Here is a 20621-nt window from a genome sequence, read left to right on the forward strand (position 1 = left end):
GAGGGAGATAGATATCTACAACCAAAAGGATGTCTCAAGGAATGATTTGGAAAGAATGCATAGGCATAGTGTGACACTTGTTTGACAAAATACCTCATGAGAATAGAGTTTGCCACAATGGATGGGAGAACATGCTAAATGCTTGATACAGTGCTTGAAAAATGTAGTATCCAAACAGATGGGTAAAGTACAAGTGTTGCACAAGCACTATGGATAAACTCCAAGCCACCACATCTACTAGTAAGCTTCATGTGTGTGGGCCAAAATAGGAAAATCAAATTCACATTTGACACTTTTTCAAACATGATGAATGTGGACTTTTGATAGATAGGAGGAGTGAATCGACATCGTGATTCAAATGAGAGCAAAATGGAAGCATTTGAACAAACAAAAATACAAAAGTTCATGCAAAATAGATTGTACAAAGCCATTCTCAGAATCTTCAAGTTAACATAGGACCATCATTTCAACATACACAAGCTTATTTAAACGTGCCAGATAAAGAAATGATGGAATGCTTGGTGCAATATCATTGAGGATATTTGCGATGACAACAATGTCCACACCATAAATGTGATGGAATACAAGATTTTAAGACTCAACAAAATGTATGTGGCAACTTTGGAGCTGTCTTGTATAGATCCACTGTGAAAATGAAAATCATGGAATGCTAAATAGAGAAATTGAATTTCTCATTTTAATTCCTCGCATATCAATGAGACTGATGGGAGCTTTGAAACTAGAAGAATCTAATAGTCGAAGAACACAATTCTCACAGATAGAGAAAAGACACCAAGTTCATTTCGATGGCATGACTACCCCATGGTACATTCAACTATTCAAGTGGTGAAGTGATGACAAACAAAGAAGAGGTAGATGAAGATAGAAGGCTACCTCAGTGAAATCAACATTGTGATCTTTTCTTTACAATAGATTTTCAATTTCCTTGTGGTGAAAAGTGACTTATGTCACTTATTGTAACTAGAGTTAGGATTTAGAGTCTTGATCCATATGAGTTAGTGTTAGTCTTCTACTCCAAACTTCAAAACTCTAACTTTAGAGGTAGTTACGAATCCGAATGAGTAGCTTTTGGGTAGTTGATAGGCCAACACTGGGGCAAATAATAATAAAAGAATTAATGATTTATGATGACGTTTGGCTGGTCTATACATATCAATCCAAGAGCGTAAGCTTGCGAAAGGCGTCTAAGCAATATGCTATCAAGGGATGCAGGTTGTGAGCTGAGTGATTATGAATGTATCTAGAATACACAGAAGAAAACCTACAACAAAGCAAAATAAAATTAGCGACAGGAACTGTCACTTCCTAGCGACAAGATCTTCTCCTTTATGTTCAAGCGACATGAACTATAAAGAAGTTGCAGCAAACTCTAAAACAACAACTTTAACACAAATCATAAAGCCAAATCTAAAACATGGAATCTAATTTAAAATAAATAAAATATTCATAAATTCTCAAACAATAAAGTATATAGTGAAAACCTTAATACAACTAATACAATTCTCAATGATTAAGCATGAAACATAGGGATGAATTATAGATACAAATACTATATGAAATACTAATTTGAAATCAGACAACATAAATAATTAAGACACTAAAATACTGATATGAAATTATATAGAACATAAACAATTAAGACATACAACTTACAAAAATATATAAAATATATTTATATACATTCGGCAGCCGAGAGTGGGTGCCCTTCCTCTCAACAAACCGATTGAAGAAAATGCTCAAAGAACTCTTAAATCAGCTCAGCACAATAATATATTTCATATTAATATATTTTTGATAGTATGATTCATACATTATTCTCCTCCTCTCTTGAATATGTGATGGCTTATATAGCCTTTTACATATAAAACAAACAATTCCATTTTTATCATGGAAGTTCAGTCTTTATGACTGAAACTTATTGTTTTATTTTTCATAAAGAGTGTAAAATATATGGCCACTCTTTCTATAACACAATAAACTAATTTCTTAACAATATACTAATTATTTGCAAACTAATTTTCTAATAATATAACAGATAAACAATATGAAAATCTGGCCGAAATGGTAAATCTGAAATTTTGGTCTTTAGAAAACCACTCATAACTCTTTCATTGTTCACTTTCTGAAGATTTTGTTGCATGAGAATTAAATTGGCTCTATTCTGGACAAAACCCATATCTTGGATTTTTCATATTCTTCTTCATTTTCTCAAAACTGCCATGCAATATTGACTATAGAAAATGTTTGAATTGTGATTTCTTGCAAAATTCTAATAAATATAATAATATCATTATATTTTCTTCAACATATTCCTTAGTTAATATTGTTGGAATAGAAAATACTCCAAATAAATAACAATAAGAGTCCTCCATATAAGGTGATAGAATGCATCTTGCAAATATATATTTCGATGCAAAAAGAATAAGGCTTATTAGTAAAGATAATCAATAATTACTTTCCATTATCTAATCTCAAAACTAAATTAAATATAACTTATATATTAAATCATTTGCAACATAAAATGGTGAAATGATATGAAAATAGAATGGAATTGGAATGCAAGAATATGATGAAATGTGATAGAAAATGGGACATTATTTGCTCTCATCATTCCCCCCAACTTAACATATTGCATGTCCTCGTGCAATCATTATGATTAAGAGTTCTTAGGTTTGAATTTGTAACCTTTATCTTTTCTTTCTTTCTTTTTCTCCTTTCATTTTCATTTTTTTTTGCTTTTCTACCTTTTTGTGTTCATGACATTACGAAAATTAATTTCCATGCTTAGCCATATGAAATAGGTGATAGGCAAAAAGAAATATAAGGGGGACTGATTAACGAAATCAAATTATTATGCAAGTTGAAATAATGATATTTATGGTGAAATGATAAGGAAAAGGATAAATAATGGGTGATAATGGGTGAATGGATAAGTAATTAGATGATACACCTCCCCCCCAACTGAAAAGGTTGACTGTCCTGGGAAACAAGGAGGGGCTAAGTATGAGTGTTGCAAAATGATCGATATTAATAAAGGTAAGAGATAAAATAATGAAAAATAAAATTGACTATTTTACCAACTCACATGTCGAGGGAAGCCAAGGCATCTCAACAATATTGATAATAAAGCTGCAACAAGGAACCAAGGAGTATACCAAGAACTGCAACACCACAAAAGAGCACCATCGGACTGAAAGTAGTAGACAAAACTCTTTTGGAAGGAACCAAAACAGTCAAGAAGTCTTGTAACTTGAGGAGCCACAAACATCTGATTGAAGCAATATAGCTCACACTAAAGGGAGCAGAATTCATTGTTCATAACAACTCAACTAAATGTGTAGTGTGTACCCAAGGTGATCAATGGGGATCACCATAATGGAAGCACAACCACAAAACTAAGTAATAGGAGATATTAGAGAAATTAGGAGAGATAAAGACCTATAGAAGTAGATAAGTGTCCCTGAAAAATAGCCACCTCAAACCAATTATTGCATTTGTTTGTTTTTTTTTTTTTTTTTAAATATATTTTGATAACAACAAGTGACCGCTAGCAAGCCGGTTTTCAATCACTCACCGCTTAATGGCACTGTAAAAACAGTTTTCACCACTAAGAAGTAATTTTACAGTTAACATCTGCCAGAAACCAGTTTTCAGTTATTAATTGGCCAACAATGCCCGAAGCCTTTCATTGTTGGATCTTTTATTGCTTTTTTTTTCCTTTTTTCGCTTTTTTTTCTATATATTTTCATTTTCAATAACTGCATACCATGACCAAAGAAATGAAATCCTGACATGGATGATGAAAAATGATACCATCCAAAACTTGAGCTTTTGTCCATGACCATGCAAAAGTTACTATTGAAACTTGATTGCATAAGGAACTTGAAATGATGACCAAGAATAATCTCCGCAAAGTTGGGAACACTACACCAATCAACCTTGATCTATGTGTCTCATGCCACTAAATTTGAAAGCTTCTAGGAGAACTTTAGAACAAACTAGCATGCTTGGATGAAAGAAATACTCACAAGGATGACGATACTTATATGACATAGTGCTCTGATGATGATAAAATTGGATCACCTAGCATGAAGTTGAGCTACATATCCAATCCTTGTAAAGAATGAGAGATATCCATTTTCTGAAATAAAACACACCTTCATTATCAAGGACAAGGTCATAGCATGAAATACCGATGGTAGTCTCCAATGTATCCATATAACTTCAGAGAGGAGGCAACATAGCTTGAGGAAGGAGTGTGATGATCTGCAATGTCTTTGAAGTTTTTCTAGATGTGTAGCTCAAAAAAAATTATAAATCTCATAGACCAAGTTGCATATTTTCCTCCATGTAAGAAATCACCAAAGAAAATAAATCTTATCTGAACGTGATGAACACCTTACGCCACAATCTTCTTGTGATCTCCAATAGTAAAGCACAAGTGAAATGGAGATGCGCCAGATAGGTAGCAAGCCCACACAATGTTAACAAAGCCAACACAGTGTGTTAGACAATGCTTGTATAGAAAAACAACATCAACTGATATTGGTGCTAAGATTGTTTCACCACAACAAGGAACCTACAACCATATTCCCAAAACCAAGCATATCAAGTGTAGTAAAGCAATTTTATCAAATTAATAACCGTACCATTAAGTGAGTAATGCATTTATACAAATGGTAGGTAGAGTCATTAATATAAATAAACACTTGATAAAAACAGAAGAATGTGATTACAATGATTATATCAATGTTAATCAACATAAGAATACATACCCTAAATTGTTTAGATGTCACATGGTGAAGTTTTCTAAAAAGGACCAACAAAACAATTAATGAATCTTGATCAGAGCACAACAAAATTGGTGGAATTCCCCCCCAACTTAACTTCATGCGACAAGGTCATGAAATTATTAGGATCACCAAAGAAATTAGGCAACCCATGAGTAAGTAACACATCATTAGAATTTTGTGAGCCTTTTTGAATAATAGATAAATCAAATAGTTCAATAATTCAATGGATGTACTCCCAAATTAACTCTAGGTCATAAAAGCACAGGGAATTTGAATTATCCAAGGAATCAAGAAATGAATTTAGTACTTGTTATCAATGAATGATCATCATAAGATACAAGAACAAAGAATGAAGAATATATGGATATTAATACCTTGATCCTTGTTTAAACAAATCATCCATAGTTTATTTGGTCATCTTAGGACAATGGAAAGAATCAACAATGAGGAATAACAATCATCCAGTTTTAACATTTTGGCCATTAATGTATAGAATCTCTTATAATTGTGCTTAATCAATTATTGGTCCCAAATCAACAAGTATGTGAGGGATGCACATTTTAACCATAGGCCTCCAAATATCAGTATGTATAAGTACAAAATTAATAAAATGTAGATATTGGAGGATTTGGTAGCATGTTTGTGGAATGAGGAATGCATATGGTTTAGTATTACTTAGTGTATGAGTAATTTTTACACACATACTCATGAGTCCATTAATTAAAATTGATGTAGGTTGAAGTATGGGCTCATTTGTGCATATTTGGAATTCACTAAGTGGAAAAGAAGAACAAAAGTGATTATAATTTGATAAATAATATTGTTCTTCTAACTTAATTAAACCAAAAATTTATCAATTTTAAGCATATCATTAGATGGTAAAGGGATCCATGAAAGTTTATATGTACTATTAACCACCTTATTATGAAGTGGTATCTGAGGCAATATAGTTTCCTTCGGTGGATAAGGTGGAGTGGTGGAATATGATGTGAATAAGAGAATGAATATGGTAAGAAGTATGGAGATAAAGTAGATGGGAATAAGTAGAATGGGTGAAACGAAGATGGTAAGGATGGATATTACATTCATTGTGCATGCTAGGTGGAGAAGTACGTTTTGAAGAAATATGTTGCCTTTGTAATGAATTAGAGTGACAATACATGTTGCCAACATAATGCATACCTTGATCTTCATGAGTTGGCATTTGAAATGGTTCATAAGTTACAAGGAACACTTGTTCACTTCCACTCTCATGGTGAGGATCACATTGCTCTAAGAATTCATCAATGATTTTCTCATGTTCCAACATAGAGATAGAATTCTTGCATACCTACGATAATGGAAGATCGAGATCATTTAAGTTGCATTCATTAGGTAGAGAGGATATTAAAATCTCACCTTTGGTCAATGTGATTTCCCCACCAATTTCTTCTTTTGTTTTTAAATTTGAAGGCATGGGTCTGGGGGCGACAACCACCAATGGGGTCAAGGGGCAACGCCCCTTATGAGATCTTGGGGCAGCGCCCAACCACATTTGTCCTCTTGTGTTCCCTTCAAATTTTGCATTTTTGAAACAATTTTCACCCAAAATTGATGTACTTGAACAACTTTGGAAATACATCATGTTAAACATTTTTTCTTCAAAATAGCTTCTTTTCTTTACCAATAACTCACAACTAGTGATAATGTAAAATTGAATTTAATTTCTAAAGCAACTAATGAATCTAATTTCTAATGCCTACTTGCAAACTCTTAAACAAAACTCGTAAACCAATGCATCTATATGATTTAAGCAATGCAAATTATGATTAATGACTTAAGCAAGGCTAGCAATTACAAAAGCTTTCATCCTAACGCATTGCTCCTAACTCAACTCATCAAGCAAACATGCCTTTGACACCTTTCCTTGGCAACGGTGCCAAAATGATAGGCCAACACTGGAGCAAATAATAATAAAAGAATTAATGATTTATGATGACACTTGGCTGGTCTATATGTGTCAATCCGAGAGCGTGAGCTTGCGAAAGGTGTCTGAGCAATATGCTATCAAGGGATGCAAGTTGTGAGCTGAGTGATTATGAATGCAGCTAGAACACACAAAAGAAAACCTACAACAATTTTGCGACAGGAACTGTCACTTCTTGGTGACAAGATCTTCTCTTTTATGTTCAAGCGACAAGAACTATAATGAAGTTGTAGCAAACTCTAAAACAACAACTTTAACACAAATCATAAAGCCAAATCTAAAACATGGAATCTAATTTAAAATAAATAAAATATTCATAAATTCTCAAAAAATAAAGTATATAGTGAAAACCTTAATGCAACTAATACAATTCTCAATGATTAAGCATGAAACATAGGGATGAATTATAGATACAAATACTATATGAAATACTAATTTGAAATGAGACAACATAAATAATTAAGATACTAAAATACTGATATGAAATTATATAGAACATAAACAATTAAGATATACAACTTACAAAAATATATACAATATATTTATATACATTTGGCAGCCGAGAGTGGGCGCCCTTCCTCCCAACAAACCGATTGAAGAAAATGCTTTAAAAACTCTTAAATCAGCTCAGCACAATAATATATTTCTGATATTATGATTCATGCATTCTTCTCCTCTTCTCTTGAATATGTGATGGCTTATATAGCCTTTTACATATAAAACAAACAATTCCATTTTTATGATGGAAGTTCAGTCTCTATGGCTGAAACTTATTGTTTTATTTTTAATAAAGAGTGTAATATATATGGCCACTCTTTTTATAACACAATAAACTAATTTCTTAACAATATACTAATTATTTGCAAACTAATTTTCTAATAATATAACAAATAAACAATATGAAAATCTGGCTGAAATGGTAAATCTAAAATTTTGGCCTTTAGAAAACCACTCATAACTCTTTTATCGTTCACTTTTTAAAGATTTTTTCGCATGAGACCAAAATCGGCTCTATTTTGGACAAAACCCATCTTTTGGATTTTTCAGATTCTTCTTCATTTTCTCAGAAATTGCCATGCGATATTGACTATAGAAAATGTTTGAATTGTGATTTCTTGCAAAATTCGAATAAATATAATAATATCATTATATTTTCTTCAACATATTCCTTAGTCAATATTGTTGGAATAGAAAATACTCCAAATAAATACCAATAAGAGTCCTCCATAGAAGGTGATAGAATGCATGTTGCAAATATATATTTCGATGCCAAAAGAATAAGGCTTATTAGTAAAGATAATCAATAACTACTTTCCATTATCTAGTCTCAAAACTAAATTAAATATATGTTAAAGATAGGATCTATTTTCATGTTCTATAACTTGTAATAGCACTTTTGTATTTTTTATGTGTTTTCCAAGTTACTAGATGAATGAATATATATGTGAAATAAAGAGGCATGTCTCTTGAAGAGACATGTCTCTTTAACATATTAACTTACATTAGTTATAGTTATAACACAAATAATATACCCTCAATATATTATAATTGTTATAAAATTATATATATATCTCATATATATAATATAATTTATCCGACAGAATTAAACATTAACACTCCCTCTTAATGAAGAAGGATAAAACACATAGATATTACACCATAAGTAATATTTCAAAAATAATACATATAGGAAATCTTTGATCAGAAGATTTCTAGAATATGATATCATGTTATTGGCCTATCAGAATATCAACATATGATATTCACCAATTACTATTTGATATCATATTTGGTAACATGAGCATTGGCCTATCAGAATATCAATCAAATGACATTCACCAAATACTCTGAGTAATGGCTTATCAGAACATCAACTAAATGATATCCACCAAGTACTCAATGTGGTAATGGCCTATCAAAATATCAAGGCAAGATATACACCAAGTACCTCAAATATATCTACACAAACAACTTGTAGATAATCAAATTAATGATATCAACCGCTTAGTTGTTGATTTATAAGATAAAGCCTTTACATGAAACAATTTTGCAAAAATGAATCATGCTACAAGTTATTGTAAGGACGTCACTTTACAACAACTTATCCTAAGACAAGTGATAATCATTTAGAAGTCGTCACTTCTTCATGATGTACACAGGGGACAAGCTCATACATGTATGACATAAAAAGTTCACATGAAATCTCCATGAACACTATCATGTGGTGTTGTCACCATAAAACATATCAGAGAATAAGGTTTCTCCCTCTTAGTTTGATATCAACTTTTATGACCTCTTAGCACAAGGTTCTCTCTATTGAAGTATCAAACTTCCTCTGAATCTATTATCATCCTTCTAACCTCTTGGCATCAAGTTGTGTCATGCTTCTCTAGTTCAACAAGTATCCATCTATCTAGAAATGTTATAGTCTAGATCTCCACATAAGGCCTTCCAACCTTGATTCATAGTAACATCAATAAATGTAGTAAATTGTGAATTTATCCCCAATTTTGATTACATAAGACATTCATGTTAATGTGGCTTCCTTCTGAATCTCCTAGTTCATGCATCAAGGAATGTTGGACTCCCCCTGAATGTTATGTGCTTCTCTTCACGAATTTTTTTTTTTAATCATTAACTCAATCCCATGAATGCAAGCATCAAGCTCTTTTCCCGTAAGTGATTTCCATCCTGAAGTCATATTAGAAAGAGATTACAAATATTTCATCAAATTAAACTATCCTTGATAGGAAATGCCAATAATAGAAGCATACACAATTTACTATAGGTATTGCATGAATTAATAACAGAAATTCATATGAATTAGTTGAGCACAAAAAAAAATAACTTATCTTTTATTTAATAGATCTTAGGTCTTTATAAGTCATGATATTGACCATTTCTTAGACCATCTAACACCTAGTTGGTATTAACTGCCATGCCAATGCCACATCTCCAATCTTGTTATTGTACCAGATAAGATTTTTCATCCCAATGTTATAGTATGAGCTAATGAACACTATTCAAGGGTGGGAAATACTTCTCTTATGTTGGTACATCATATAGCTAGCCTTGAGTGGGTCATAAGATTGTAGTAATCTAGACATCATCTTCTCCCTATATAACCCTTGATGGTCAATTTTAAATAAGTCCTCTAGATGTTTCATCTTACATGATCCCAATCATGGAAGTTATCTTTCTTCAGAAGATGCATTATCTAGCATGATTCATTTATGACATGAGATCAAGTCCTGCACAATATTTGGTAGCATACTTAATGTACCGTTCTTCTTTTCCTTCTTAGTTTGTTTGAGAGATGTCTCTTCTTTTCAATCATCTCCCCTTTTGAATCATCTCTGCACTAAGGATGGATTAAATTTGGAATTTTTATAGTCTCTCTCCTCTAACATCTCTTTCTTAAAGTTGGTTCAAGTGAGAATGAAACATTGTTTATTATTCTGCCCACAATGAAAAATTCTCACTTAAAAATTCTCACTTATTCCATTATTCAGAGATTTCTTGGCATCCTTAAAACCTTAAAATGTCTGTTAAGATTACAGCAAGCATATATTCTAGATGACAAAATGTTACACTTCTATTGAACTATTACAATTTTTCATATGGTGTTGACGTATTTGAGCACTTGTGCCAAGTAAGGAGATCAAAAACTCGCAAAACATTGTATGTAGTTTGGTTATAGCTTGACAGAGGCAGGAATTTCAGAGGCAAAAATCTTGCAAATTATAACTTATTCTCCAATAGATGAGGCATATTAATCTTGTAAAGTTTATAGACAACCATCACACATTCATCATAAACAACTCCTTTGTTCATATGGGTTGATATCTCTGATTGCTGCATGTTCTTGATTTACTTCTGAAAAACTAAACGTTGTAATTATATATTATATATGTCTGCTTTATTTTGAATCATTGTCCAACGTTGCACAATATCCTTCTAATCTTGTACACCACGGTGTCTTCATTATATAATGTATCAATGATTAATTATCTCCAAGAATAGTCAGTACGAATATTATTGTGTGGACATGTTTTTATACATACTGGAAGTTGGTAATAATCCATTAAAATCCTCTTCCGACTATTTTGGTATCTTGCTGATATATTTACGACTTGTCTATAACCTTTCATCAGTATTGAATATGAATGCATTGTACTAATATGGTCTCTGATTTCTAACGTTAGAAGATCCAAATATGTTTTTTGTTCTCAACCTTTCATTGTGCAAAATATCCGTTTGTCAATACCATAGAGATGCACTATTTACTTGCTGCAATTGGTTATCACGTATCTGTACTTCGCACCACAGATAACTATTGTGAGAAGACTCGTCGCATGATATCAAGATTAGTTTAACTAATATTGATGTCTGACATCTAGTGTGATTGGAATCAGAATAAGTTTATTTTTATTTTTCACGCCACCTGGCATATGGTCACGTAAGTGTGTGACTCCTCAATTGAACAATACTTGCATATAGTTTGTAGATCTCCCACAAAGCATAGCAAAGAGCTATTTAACGATAAGCTCTTGTGTCTGGTGTGCTAAAGATAAACCCAATCCTCGATGTTGTCTGAAGACATGGGAATCACTTGCATAATAATAATATTTAAGTTAGTCCTCAGAGATTGCTCTTTCTATCTTCATTAGCACACCAATGAGAAAATATAAATATTATAGGTTCCTAAATATAGGTCCCACTTTCCAAATTATATTTGGTGCCTCTCTTCTGGTGTTACACAATACAAAGAACGCTAATCTCCCCTTCAATATGAAATACAGACTTGCATGATACATTTATATGCATTCAAATGAAACGTAGCTGCAGGTAGCACATTCTTTTCACACTCACCAGAAATCTTCACACACGCTTTCATTATTTTTCAGAATCAATAAATTACGTAATGTCCATTCAACACCCAGTCATCTGTCACTTGACTATCAGTCCATAAGGAATAGAACGCATGTTCCAAAACATGATGTTAATTTTATCTTGGTAACGTATTAAGAAGTCACGCATTGCTAGTTTCAGAGAATAACCTTTTCACTACTAATCAGTGGCAAAAACAAATTCTTTTAGATTAATCTTTGCACTGTTTCTAAAATTCTGTGTGCCTATGAAATGTTGTTTCATCATTGTGTATAACTCACGTCTTCATCTTCTTATACCTTCTTATACCTGTATCTTCAATGCCTACGAGTTACGCATCAACCAGCACTTACGACGTTGGAAAAAAACTGTGGCAGTATTTAAATCCAAATGCGTAAATTGAGTAGTAGCAACCCCTCATAGTAATCTTGATTCCTTCTCAATAGTAATGACCGACAACACCAACCACAAAGGCATCACTCAGTGCCATTTCGAGAAAAAGTATAATGCAGTTTATGTTTGAGAATCACTTGTCTTATTTCTGTGTTACCTTGGCACATATAGAACGTATTGTTAATAGGTAGGAATCCAACCTGGCTCTGATACCATGTTAAAGATAGGATCAATTTTTATGTTCTGTAACTTGTAATAGCACTTTAGTGTTTTTAATGTGTTTTTCAAGTTACTATATGAATAAATATATATGTGAAATAAAGAGGCATGTCTTTTGAAGAGACATGTCTCTTTAACATATTAACTTACATTAGTTATAGTTATAACACAAATAATATACCCTCAATATATTATAATTATTATATATGTATCACTCTTAATATAAGTTAATTATTTCGTATATAATATTTGTCATATATTTTATATCTCATATATATAATATAATTTATCCGACATATATATATATATATATATATATATATATATATATATATATATATATATATATATATATATATATATATATATATATATATCACTTTTAATATAAGTTAATTATTTCGTATATAATATTTGTCATATATTATATATCTCATATATATAATATAATTTATCTGACAAAATTAAACATTAACAATATAACTTATATATTAAATCATTTGCAACATAAAATGGTGAAATTACATGAAAATAGAATGGAATTGGAATGCAAGAATATGATGAAATGTGATAGAAAATGGGACATTATTTGCTCTCATCAATAGTTACCATCTAAAGCCTATAAATACAAGGCTTATGTAATTTAATAGAGGACTTTTGGATTTGGAAATAAGGGGACATTTATGTTGAAGTTTGATAAAAAAGCAATTTTTGGAAAGTTCTTTCTCTTGTAATCAACAAATGTTCTTATATTCTTGGTGCAAATAAATGAAAGGAAGTGCATTTTGTGTTTTCTTTTCTACGAAGTCTGAACTGTTTGGGATTCTTGTTATAATTAATGTTTTCACACTACGGTGTAGATGTTAGTGAACCATCAAATCATCATTGAGCTAATGCTAGCCTTCAAGCGTAGTTCTTGATCATTCTTATAAGCAATTTATGTTGTTTTAGGGAAGCTTGAAGACGTTTGGTGCATTCATCATAAATAGCTTTCTTTCAATCTTTTAATTTGAATACATCTTTATTTGAAAATAAAAAATTACATGATACGAGGGTGCTGCCCCTCTCAAACGCAAAGGTTGTAACCTAATTGTGATCCACTACAATCTCTCCAACTGTTGGTACAGTTGTCAGTGGTCATAGGGCAAACATGATCATTTCTAAAGGTAATTTTACAATGACAAATCTGTTTAGTAACACTGCTACTATTTTTTTCTTTCTTCATAATTCATGTTACAAAGCATAGTTGACGCTATTGTCAAATCTATTACTAGAATGGAAAGAAGATATAGGTATGCAATAACATATACAGATTGTTTTGCAAAAAAAATTTGAAATATAAAGATTGTAAATAAAAAAAAAATGATATATAAAGATTGTTACTCAAAATATTAAGATGATAATTAAGCATCCATTATTTATATTAAAAATAATAATTTAGATAAATAAAAACAAATATTAAGTAAAAGAGAAATTCAATATTAATAAATAATATTTTTTTATAAATTTAAACATAAAAATTCAAATAATATTGATAATAACTGAAAGATGAATTTAATATAACAAACTAAGAATGTCATCAAATAGAATATAAATATAATCTTTTTTTAAAAATGAAAGAAATTAAAAAAACTAAAGTGATTATTCAAGTAAAATTTAAAAAATCTAATAAATTTTAACACTTATATTAATTCTATAATAGTTATAATAATTATTATTATCTAAATTTCACTTCCATACATAGAAAGTATATTGGAGGCTTCTTTCATATTATGTTAATTCTTATTTATTTTGTCAAAAATTTGGAAACAATTGGTTGTCCCTGGAGCCACACACCCACCTATCCTGTCAAGACAATTAAGTCGGTAGGTGAGTTTGAAAATCCCAAAGAGATGGAAAAGTTTTTATGACATTAAAAGGAATGAAGTCTCATTCATTTGATTAGTAGAGAGAGAATAGCAGATAGGAAGAAGATCAGCAAATCAAAGTAGAGGAGAAAGGAATAATCAAAGCAGAGTTTAGAGGACAGAAGAAAGGTTTAGTTTCAGAGTATGCTGCAACATGTGTTGAATCTTCCTGTCATTTTGTAAGTTCATTTTGTTTGTCCTATGAAGTAGTGATTGCTCCAGGCATTATTGTATGCAGTCTTGTAGTGTTGCAAGTTTATATTTCAAGCAGAAGTTGTAGGTTAAGTATTTTGTTTCTGGTTGAAGCCATATGCTTCCAGATTTGTATTTAGTTGAATCAGTTTATGAATAGAAAACAAGCAAGAAGGCATACTAGTCGATCTAGTTGTTTTGACTCTTTGTTGTCTCCTTTCTATTTATTATACATGGTGTTTAGTATTTGAGAAGTTCATTGTTGCAAGCTCTATTGTTATCATCTCTGCATTTTAATGGTGGAGTAAAACCAGACAAAAAGTTTGTTATTGACTCGCTTGGTTCACATGTTAACCGAGTTCTCTTTATGCTCACTCGATTAGCATTACCTGTGTTGTGCCTACCAAGTTATAACTGAGTCCACCGAGCTCCTCTCTCATCCTAACCGAGCTCACTTGGTCCTTTCGTTGAACGAGTTCACTCGGTCATAGTGTTTGTGTGTTGAGTCTGCCGAGCCCTTTGATGACCGAGTTCACTCGGGTCCCATTGTTTTCAAGTCACTCGGCATCAACTACTGCCAAGTAACCTTCACTCGACTCCTTAATGTGTCGAGCTCACTCGACACTCATTGCCTGTCACTCGGCATCCATAGTTTGCCGAGTGAAATTTTGAGTTGTGAAGTTTTATTTCTCACATATATTTGTTATGTTTCTTTGCATACATTTAATAAAATTAATGTATAATTTATAACTGTTAGTTCTTATTTATTTATTTTTGTTATATTTCTATCTATACATTTTATTAAATTAATTATAATTGTTTGTTTGCTATTGCAATTTTATTTTAAAATTATTTGCAATATTATTTTATCATTTTAAAATGAAAAAATATTAATTTAGAGGAGCCTACTAATATATGCAAATAAATTTATATTTTTTCATTTAATTTTAATTTTGAATATTACAATTTTGGAACTTATGTTTTAAATATTTATCTAAAATCTAATGTCTCAAAAACATATCTTTGGTGTACCCATTATACACCAAAGTGCAATTAGTGGTTGATAATTTCTTTTAGACATCTTCGAATTTCTTTATTCTAATATTTGTTTGATACCATTGTTACTCCATAACATTTTTACCCATGACCAAAGTATATATTCTATAATTTTGTATGTTTTATTCTCATCAATTCTTTTCATTCCTTAATCTCATGGTTACGCAGAGACTTGTCTCCCCTCTAAAAGTTGTGTCAAGTCTCCCCTCTAAAAGTCACGTCTTGAAGATTTTTCGTGTCTCCAGAGACCTCAAAAAAGGTTGGAGACTTCATGACAAAGTTCCCTGAAGTCTCCCAGTCTCCTAATCCAAATAGTGAAGTCTCCCCTAAGTCTCTTGATAAAATATAAATTTAAAATATAATATTAAATAATTTTATATATTTTAGCCCTCATTTTAATATTTTTATTGTAAAAATTAAGACCAATGAGATACAATATTGTGATTATGTGAGTTTTGAAATATTTGACTCTATATTAATGTGACATTACTATTATTATTTACTTTAGTCTTTTAGTTTTACAGTATTATTATTTTCAAATTTTATATTTAGTATTAGACTATTTAAACTAATAAAAAAAAATTGCCCTCTCCAAGTACCCCTGTCTCTTAGTTTTGAAAAATTGTCCTACCGATACCAGTACCAGTACCGGAGACTCTCCATCTCCCCATCTTTCGGTGACCTCGCTTAATCTAAATGCAGAAAAGCTCTATGCATTCAACTATGTCCCTATTCAGTCAATTTTGTTTTTGTTCTTTTGTGCCGTTAATAATTTTATGCTCTTTTATATACACAGGACAAGGTGACGATTACCAAGTCCAACTTGCAGTCGGGCAGTGTCCCAGAAATTGCATATATTATGTCACCCCTGCTCAAAGGATTATATTGGAGGAATTACTTGCAAGGTTCAGATCTCCATCATGGTTATCATGAACTATTACTGCAATTTTTTGTTTTTGATTTAGAACCATATATCGTGATTCTCTCTGAATAGTACCCTCTTTATCTTTTTCTACTAATGCTCTACTCTTTCTATATGGCAGGGCTTTGTATGGAACATATTCATCAACTGAAGAAATCTTGTTGGAGTCACTAGTTTCTCGTGCCAATTTTGAGAATAATAGATATCGAGGTCGCCCAAAAAGGAATGTAAAGCATACTACGGAGTGGGTAGACTGGTTTTGACTTGTCATAAACAATAGGAAGATCTATTTTTTGCTTTGACAAAAATCTATTTCATGACTAGTAACTCATTCAAATGATGCATTTTAACATAATTCGGATCATTCTGATGGCTTACGAAGAACACCTATGGTTATACCCATTTTTCTCATTACTGAATGCCTGTTACATTATTGCATTGGTTTGTGCCATCTTCTTGATACATATCAACATTTTTTACAAAAAAACATTAGTTTGAAACTCTGAAAATGCAATTATCAGGACAAAGGTCAAACAAGTCCAAAAGAAATTAAAATTTTGGTGTAAACCCAAGGAATTAAGGAGTTGGTCAGAAATTTCATTGCAAGTCTGAAACATTGAGGAATTTGTAGGAGCCTAATAGATAAATCTAATTCAAGAGACAAAACTGGTAAAACAATAACCATAACGAATAGTTTCCTGGATCAACTATTTATATCCGAGTAATGAATCATAGAATGTTTTGGCAACACAAAAGTACTCAAACCATAGTTTGAAAATTCAGACCCGGACTCCAGTCAGCAACCCAAAATTTTGATCCAGACTTGCGACTCAGCAAAAAACTTGGTACAGACTCAACAAATTTAATCTCATAACTACAGGAAAAAATTTAAATTCATGCATTTAGAGAACACAAAAGTCTAATTTGAGTGTCAATTTGTGATGGAACATTACACATCATTCCCCTTCTAGTATAAAATTTTCAAGCCTAGAACTAGAAGGTAAGTCAATATCAAAATGACAATAGGCTGCCTCTTCAAAAGTTAACTTGTTTTCCTTCATTGCATCCAACTTACTGTTTTTTCCTTTTTTCTTTTTATGATATGGTCGACTTTGAATCCTTGTATTCTCTTCTCAAATCATCTTCTTGCTATGACAATAGGCTGCCTCTTCAAAAGTTAACTTGTTTTCCTTCATTGCATCCAACTTGCTGTTTTTTTTCTCTTTTTCCTTTTAATGATATGGTCAACTTTGAATCCTTGTATTCTCTTCTCAAATCATCTTCTTGCTATGTTGAAGCTTCATTGAGTGAAATAGGCAAATAAGAGAAAAAACAGACCAAAAATTGTTGAAATTTCATTTTAAAAAGCATGGCTGTTATGTCCAAGTACCAGAGAGAAGACTTTGAGCTCAAGACTTGGGAGTCTAAGCCTAAAACTAGGAGAATCTTGGAGCAAGACGTGCCAGAGTACTCTTCTAGACTCAACCAGACTTGGCATAGGAGTCAAGTCAATTCAACTTGGCCAACTCAAAGCTTCAAGAGCTTGTGTAATGTCCCCTATTGAGACTTTACTTTTATCCTAAATTTCCCGATTAGGGATGGTTTTCTCTTGGGAAAACAAATTTTATCTAGGCTCTATAATGTTCCCAATGATTAGATTTTGTCACTATGCATTTACATCAGATTAAAGAACAATCTTTGATTCATAATACATGCTTAAACCCAATTCCTTACTTGTCTGAATCACTAACCTTAAGAATGATTATGGAACTACTATATTCGGTCAAAAAATATATACTAGAAGGCTTCCTCAATGTTCTTACCTATCTTGAGAGCCTCATATTATGTGATCGAATTTCTCTGCCTCTTCCTATACAACCCCCATCCTCATAACTGTATTAGTGAGCAATTAAGGAATTGGTTAAGTAAATAATATCTTTTGTATAATCCTAATAGAATTAAAATATGATCTATGTAAATAAGTAGATAATTCAATGATATGTTACATAATCATTTTTTGTCATACAATATTTATATAGCATTAAATGATTCATCTTATCTCTTCCTCATTAATATTATCCAAACACGTTTTATTTAATCTCTTTCCTCTCTAACATATTCCTTAGAATAAGAATAACAGATTTAATATATCAATCGACACCTTTTGTTTGACCAATAGCAATCATGATTAATAACCTTGGATCCTTCAATCATCTCCATATCTAATCTAATTCCTTCCTCATTGTCAAAACCATTCTATAGTGTTCCCCATCAATGATTCCATTCCAAATGTATATTATAATATTTCATTCTTTGTTGTGTTAAAAATTCCTCTTGTAGTGATCAATACTAATGAAATATTAAATTTCCTATTCTGGCCTCCTCTCCTGAGAGTCTTCAAAGACTTCTTGATGGCTTGGCCTCCTTTCGTGACCTTTGTCAGCTCTCAGTGAACCTAAGCAAGACGTGGGTGGTCTTCAACTACTTGAAGATCTTTCATCTGCACTTCTACTTCTAGGGTCATGAGGTTGAGATCACCACATCATATGTGTACCTTGGGGTCAAGTTCTTTGGACCTTGCTTCAGTTTGAGACCCGCCATCTAGCCTAGGGTTTGCAAGCATAAGGGTTCCCTTGCCATGCTTGAGAGACAGTGCTTCAAACATTAATTCTAGGACACTTCATCTAAGTTGTCCCTCTTGGATTCCTTGGTCAAACCGACGGTTCTTTACGGCTCGATGGTTTGGGGGCCTTCTTTCTTTGATTCTGACTGGGCTTCCATTAAGCGTGTCTAGACCCTTTTTCTTTGATTTATTATTAGATGTCATAGACTCACCCCCCAATGGTATTGCTCTGGCCAAGTTCGGAGCCCATCCCTTTAGGTTGGCGGCCATTTTTGACCTAATTTGGTTTCTTCACTATCTTTGTGGTTTTGTTGAATATGCGGGTGATCGGTTTAGATACTCTTACTTGGCTTATTGCTTCTCTGCCACTGTGATAGATTCTGATCTTACCTCCTGGGGCCGTTGTTGGTTCACATAGGCTTCGTCTTTATTGACCTTGATTGGGATTGATATTGACCACCTCCCTCCCTTCCAAATCTCTCTCAATGCTCTCGCCTGCCTCCTCCCCTCACAACAGGAGTTGAACTAGCATGTTGGACTTGACATTTATAGACTGTATATCACCATGACTTGGCATAACCCTGCAGGTGAGTTACGTCCGAAGATGGCCTTTTACACCGAGCACTTTCTAGTTATCAGAGACGATATTATAATGCCCCCTAGCTACTTGTCTTGGCATTGGTGTCATGCCTTTTGCATCTCTCTGGGCTCCTTCAGGGTTGGCTCCCATCGGCTTTGAATTCAAACCGATCACCACATGGACAAAGAGGACTGAACTTGTCACTTGTGTACCTTGGGTATGACCGAGATGGAGATCCATTTCAGTTTTTCATTGTCCTGCCTACTACGAGATTTGTAGGAGATTTTATTGCTTATTTAGGGACTCTAGGCTCCCTTGTAGCCTTTTTTAGCTACACAAACCAGAGATGCTTTGCACTTTACCTCAGACAGACTATGCAGCTCCACGACCACACCTTACAGCTCTTATTCCCCCAGAGAGCAACCCTGGTTCATCTTATCACTGCTTTCTTCTCTCCCTTGTCTCCAGCATGTGGGACAAAGCAGCCTTCCAGTGTCACCATTGCCGGCCACTCTAGATCTGTGAGACCTCATTGTTATTATACTCGTCACCGACACCCTCCTATCTTTTCTTGATGGCAGTTTAGACCACCTGCTTGCCCTAGTTTGTACCCTTCGGTGCTTGGCTTCTTTTTACCTAGGAAGGACCCTTAGTCCTTACCTCATTCTTGTGCTCCTTGCTTCTTGTATCTCCTATTTTTCTTGTTTTCTTTCTTTCCTTGGCACCGTTTGGTGCTCTTGCAACTAGTAGTCTTTTATCTGATATGTTTTTCAGTCCCATAGACCCTTGTGCTCTCTTGTTGGACATTAATAAAATTATCTTATCTTATCTATTCCATGAGGATCCTTGAAAATGGGATTGATTCTCCATATTGCACGAGAGTGAGTAGTTGCATCATTTAAAAATCAAGAGACATTTGAATTAGGTCTCTTATGGCTTAAATAGATTGATTTATCATATAAGTCGTTGATCATTAATAATTACATAATAGATATTGTGCTCTCTCGTTATGAGAAACCCATAATTGTAATCACCGATTATGTGATATTCATTATTTCT

General features: G+C 32.6%; 1 protein-coding gene across 4 annotated transcripts in view; it reads left to right on the forward strand.

The window, feature by feature from the left end:
• The window catches only part of LOC149565406 (Chaperone DnaJ-domain superfamily protein), a 196807-nt gene extending 180010 nt beyond the window's left edge, over positions 1-16797 (forward strand). For all 4 annotated transcript variants that reach the window (XM_089818918.1, XM_089818920.1, XM_089818917.1 and 1 more), the window contains exons 6-7: positions 16234-16342; positions 16481-16797. In XM_089818918.1, coding sequence (XP_089675044.1) covers positions 16234-16342; positions 16481-16622 — 251 coding nt within the window. In that variant the 3' untranslated portion in view covers positions 16623-16797. The remainder of the gene's footprint in view (positions 1-16233; positions 16343-16480) is intronic.
• The last annotated feature ends 3824 nt before the right edge of the window (positions 16798-20621 follow it).

This window comes from Cupressus sempervirens, chromosome 3, assembly GCF_028749045.1.
Source record: "Cupressus sempervirens isolate cs-2001-9-10 chromosome 3, ASM2874904v1, whole genome shotgun sequence".
Classification (NCBI taxonomy): domain Eukaryota; kingdom Viridiplantae; phylum Streptophyta; class Pinopsida; order Cupressales; family Cupressaceae; genus Cupressus; species Cupressus sempervirens.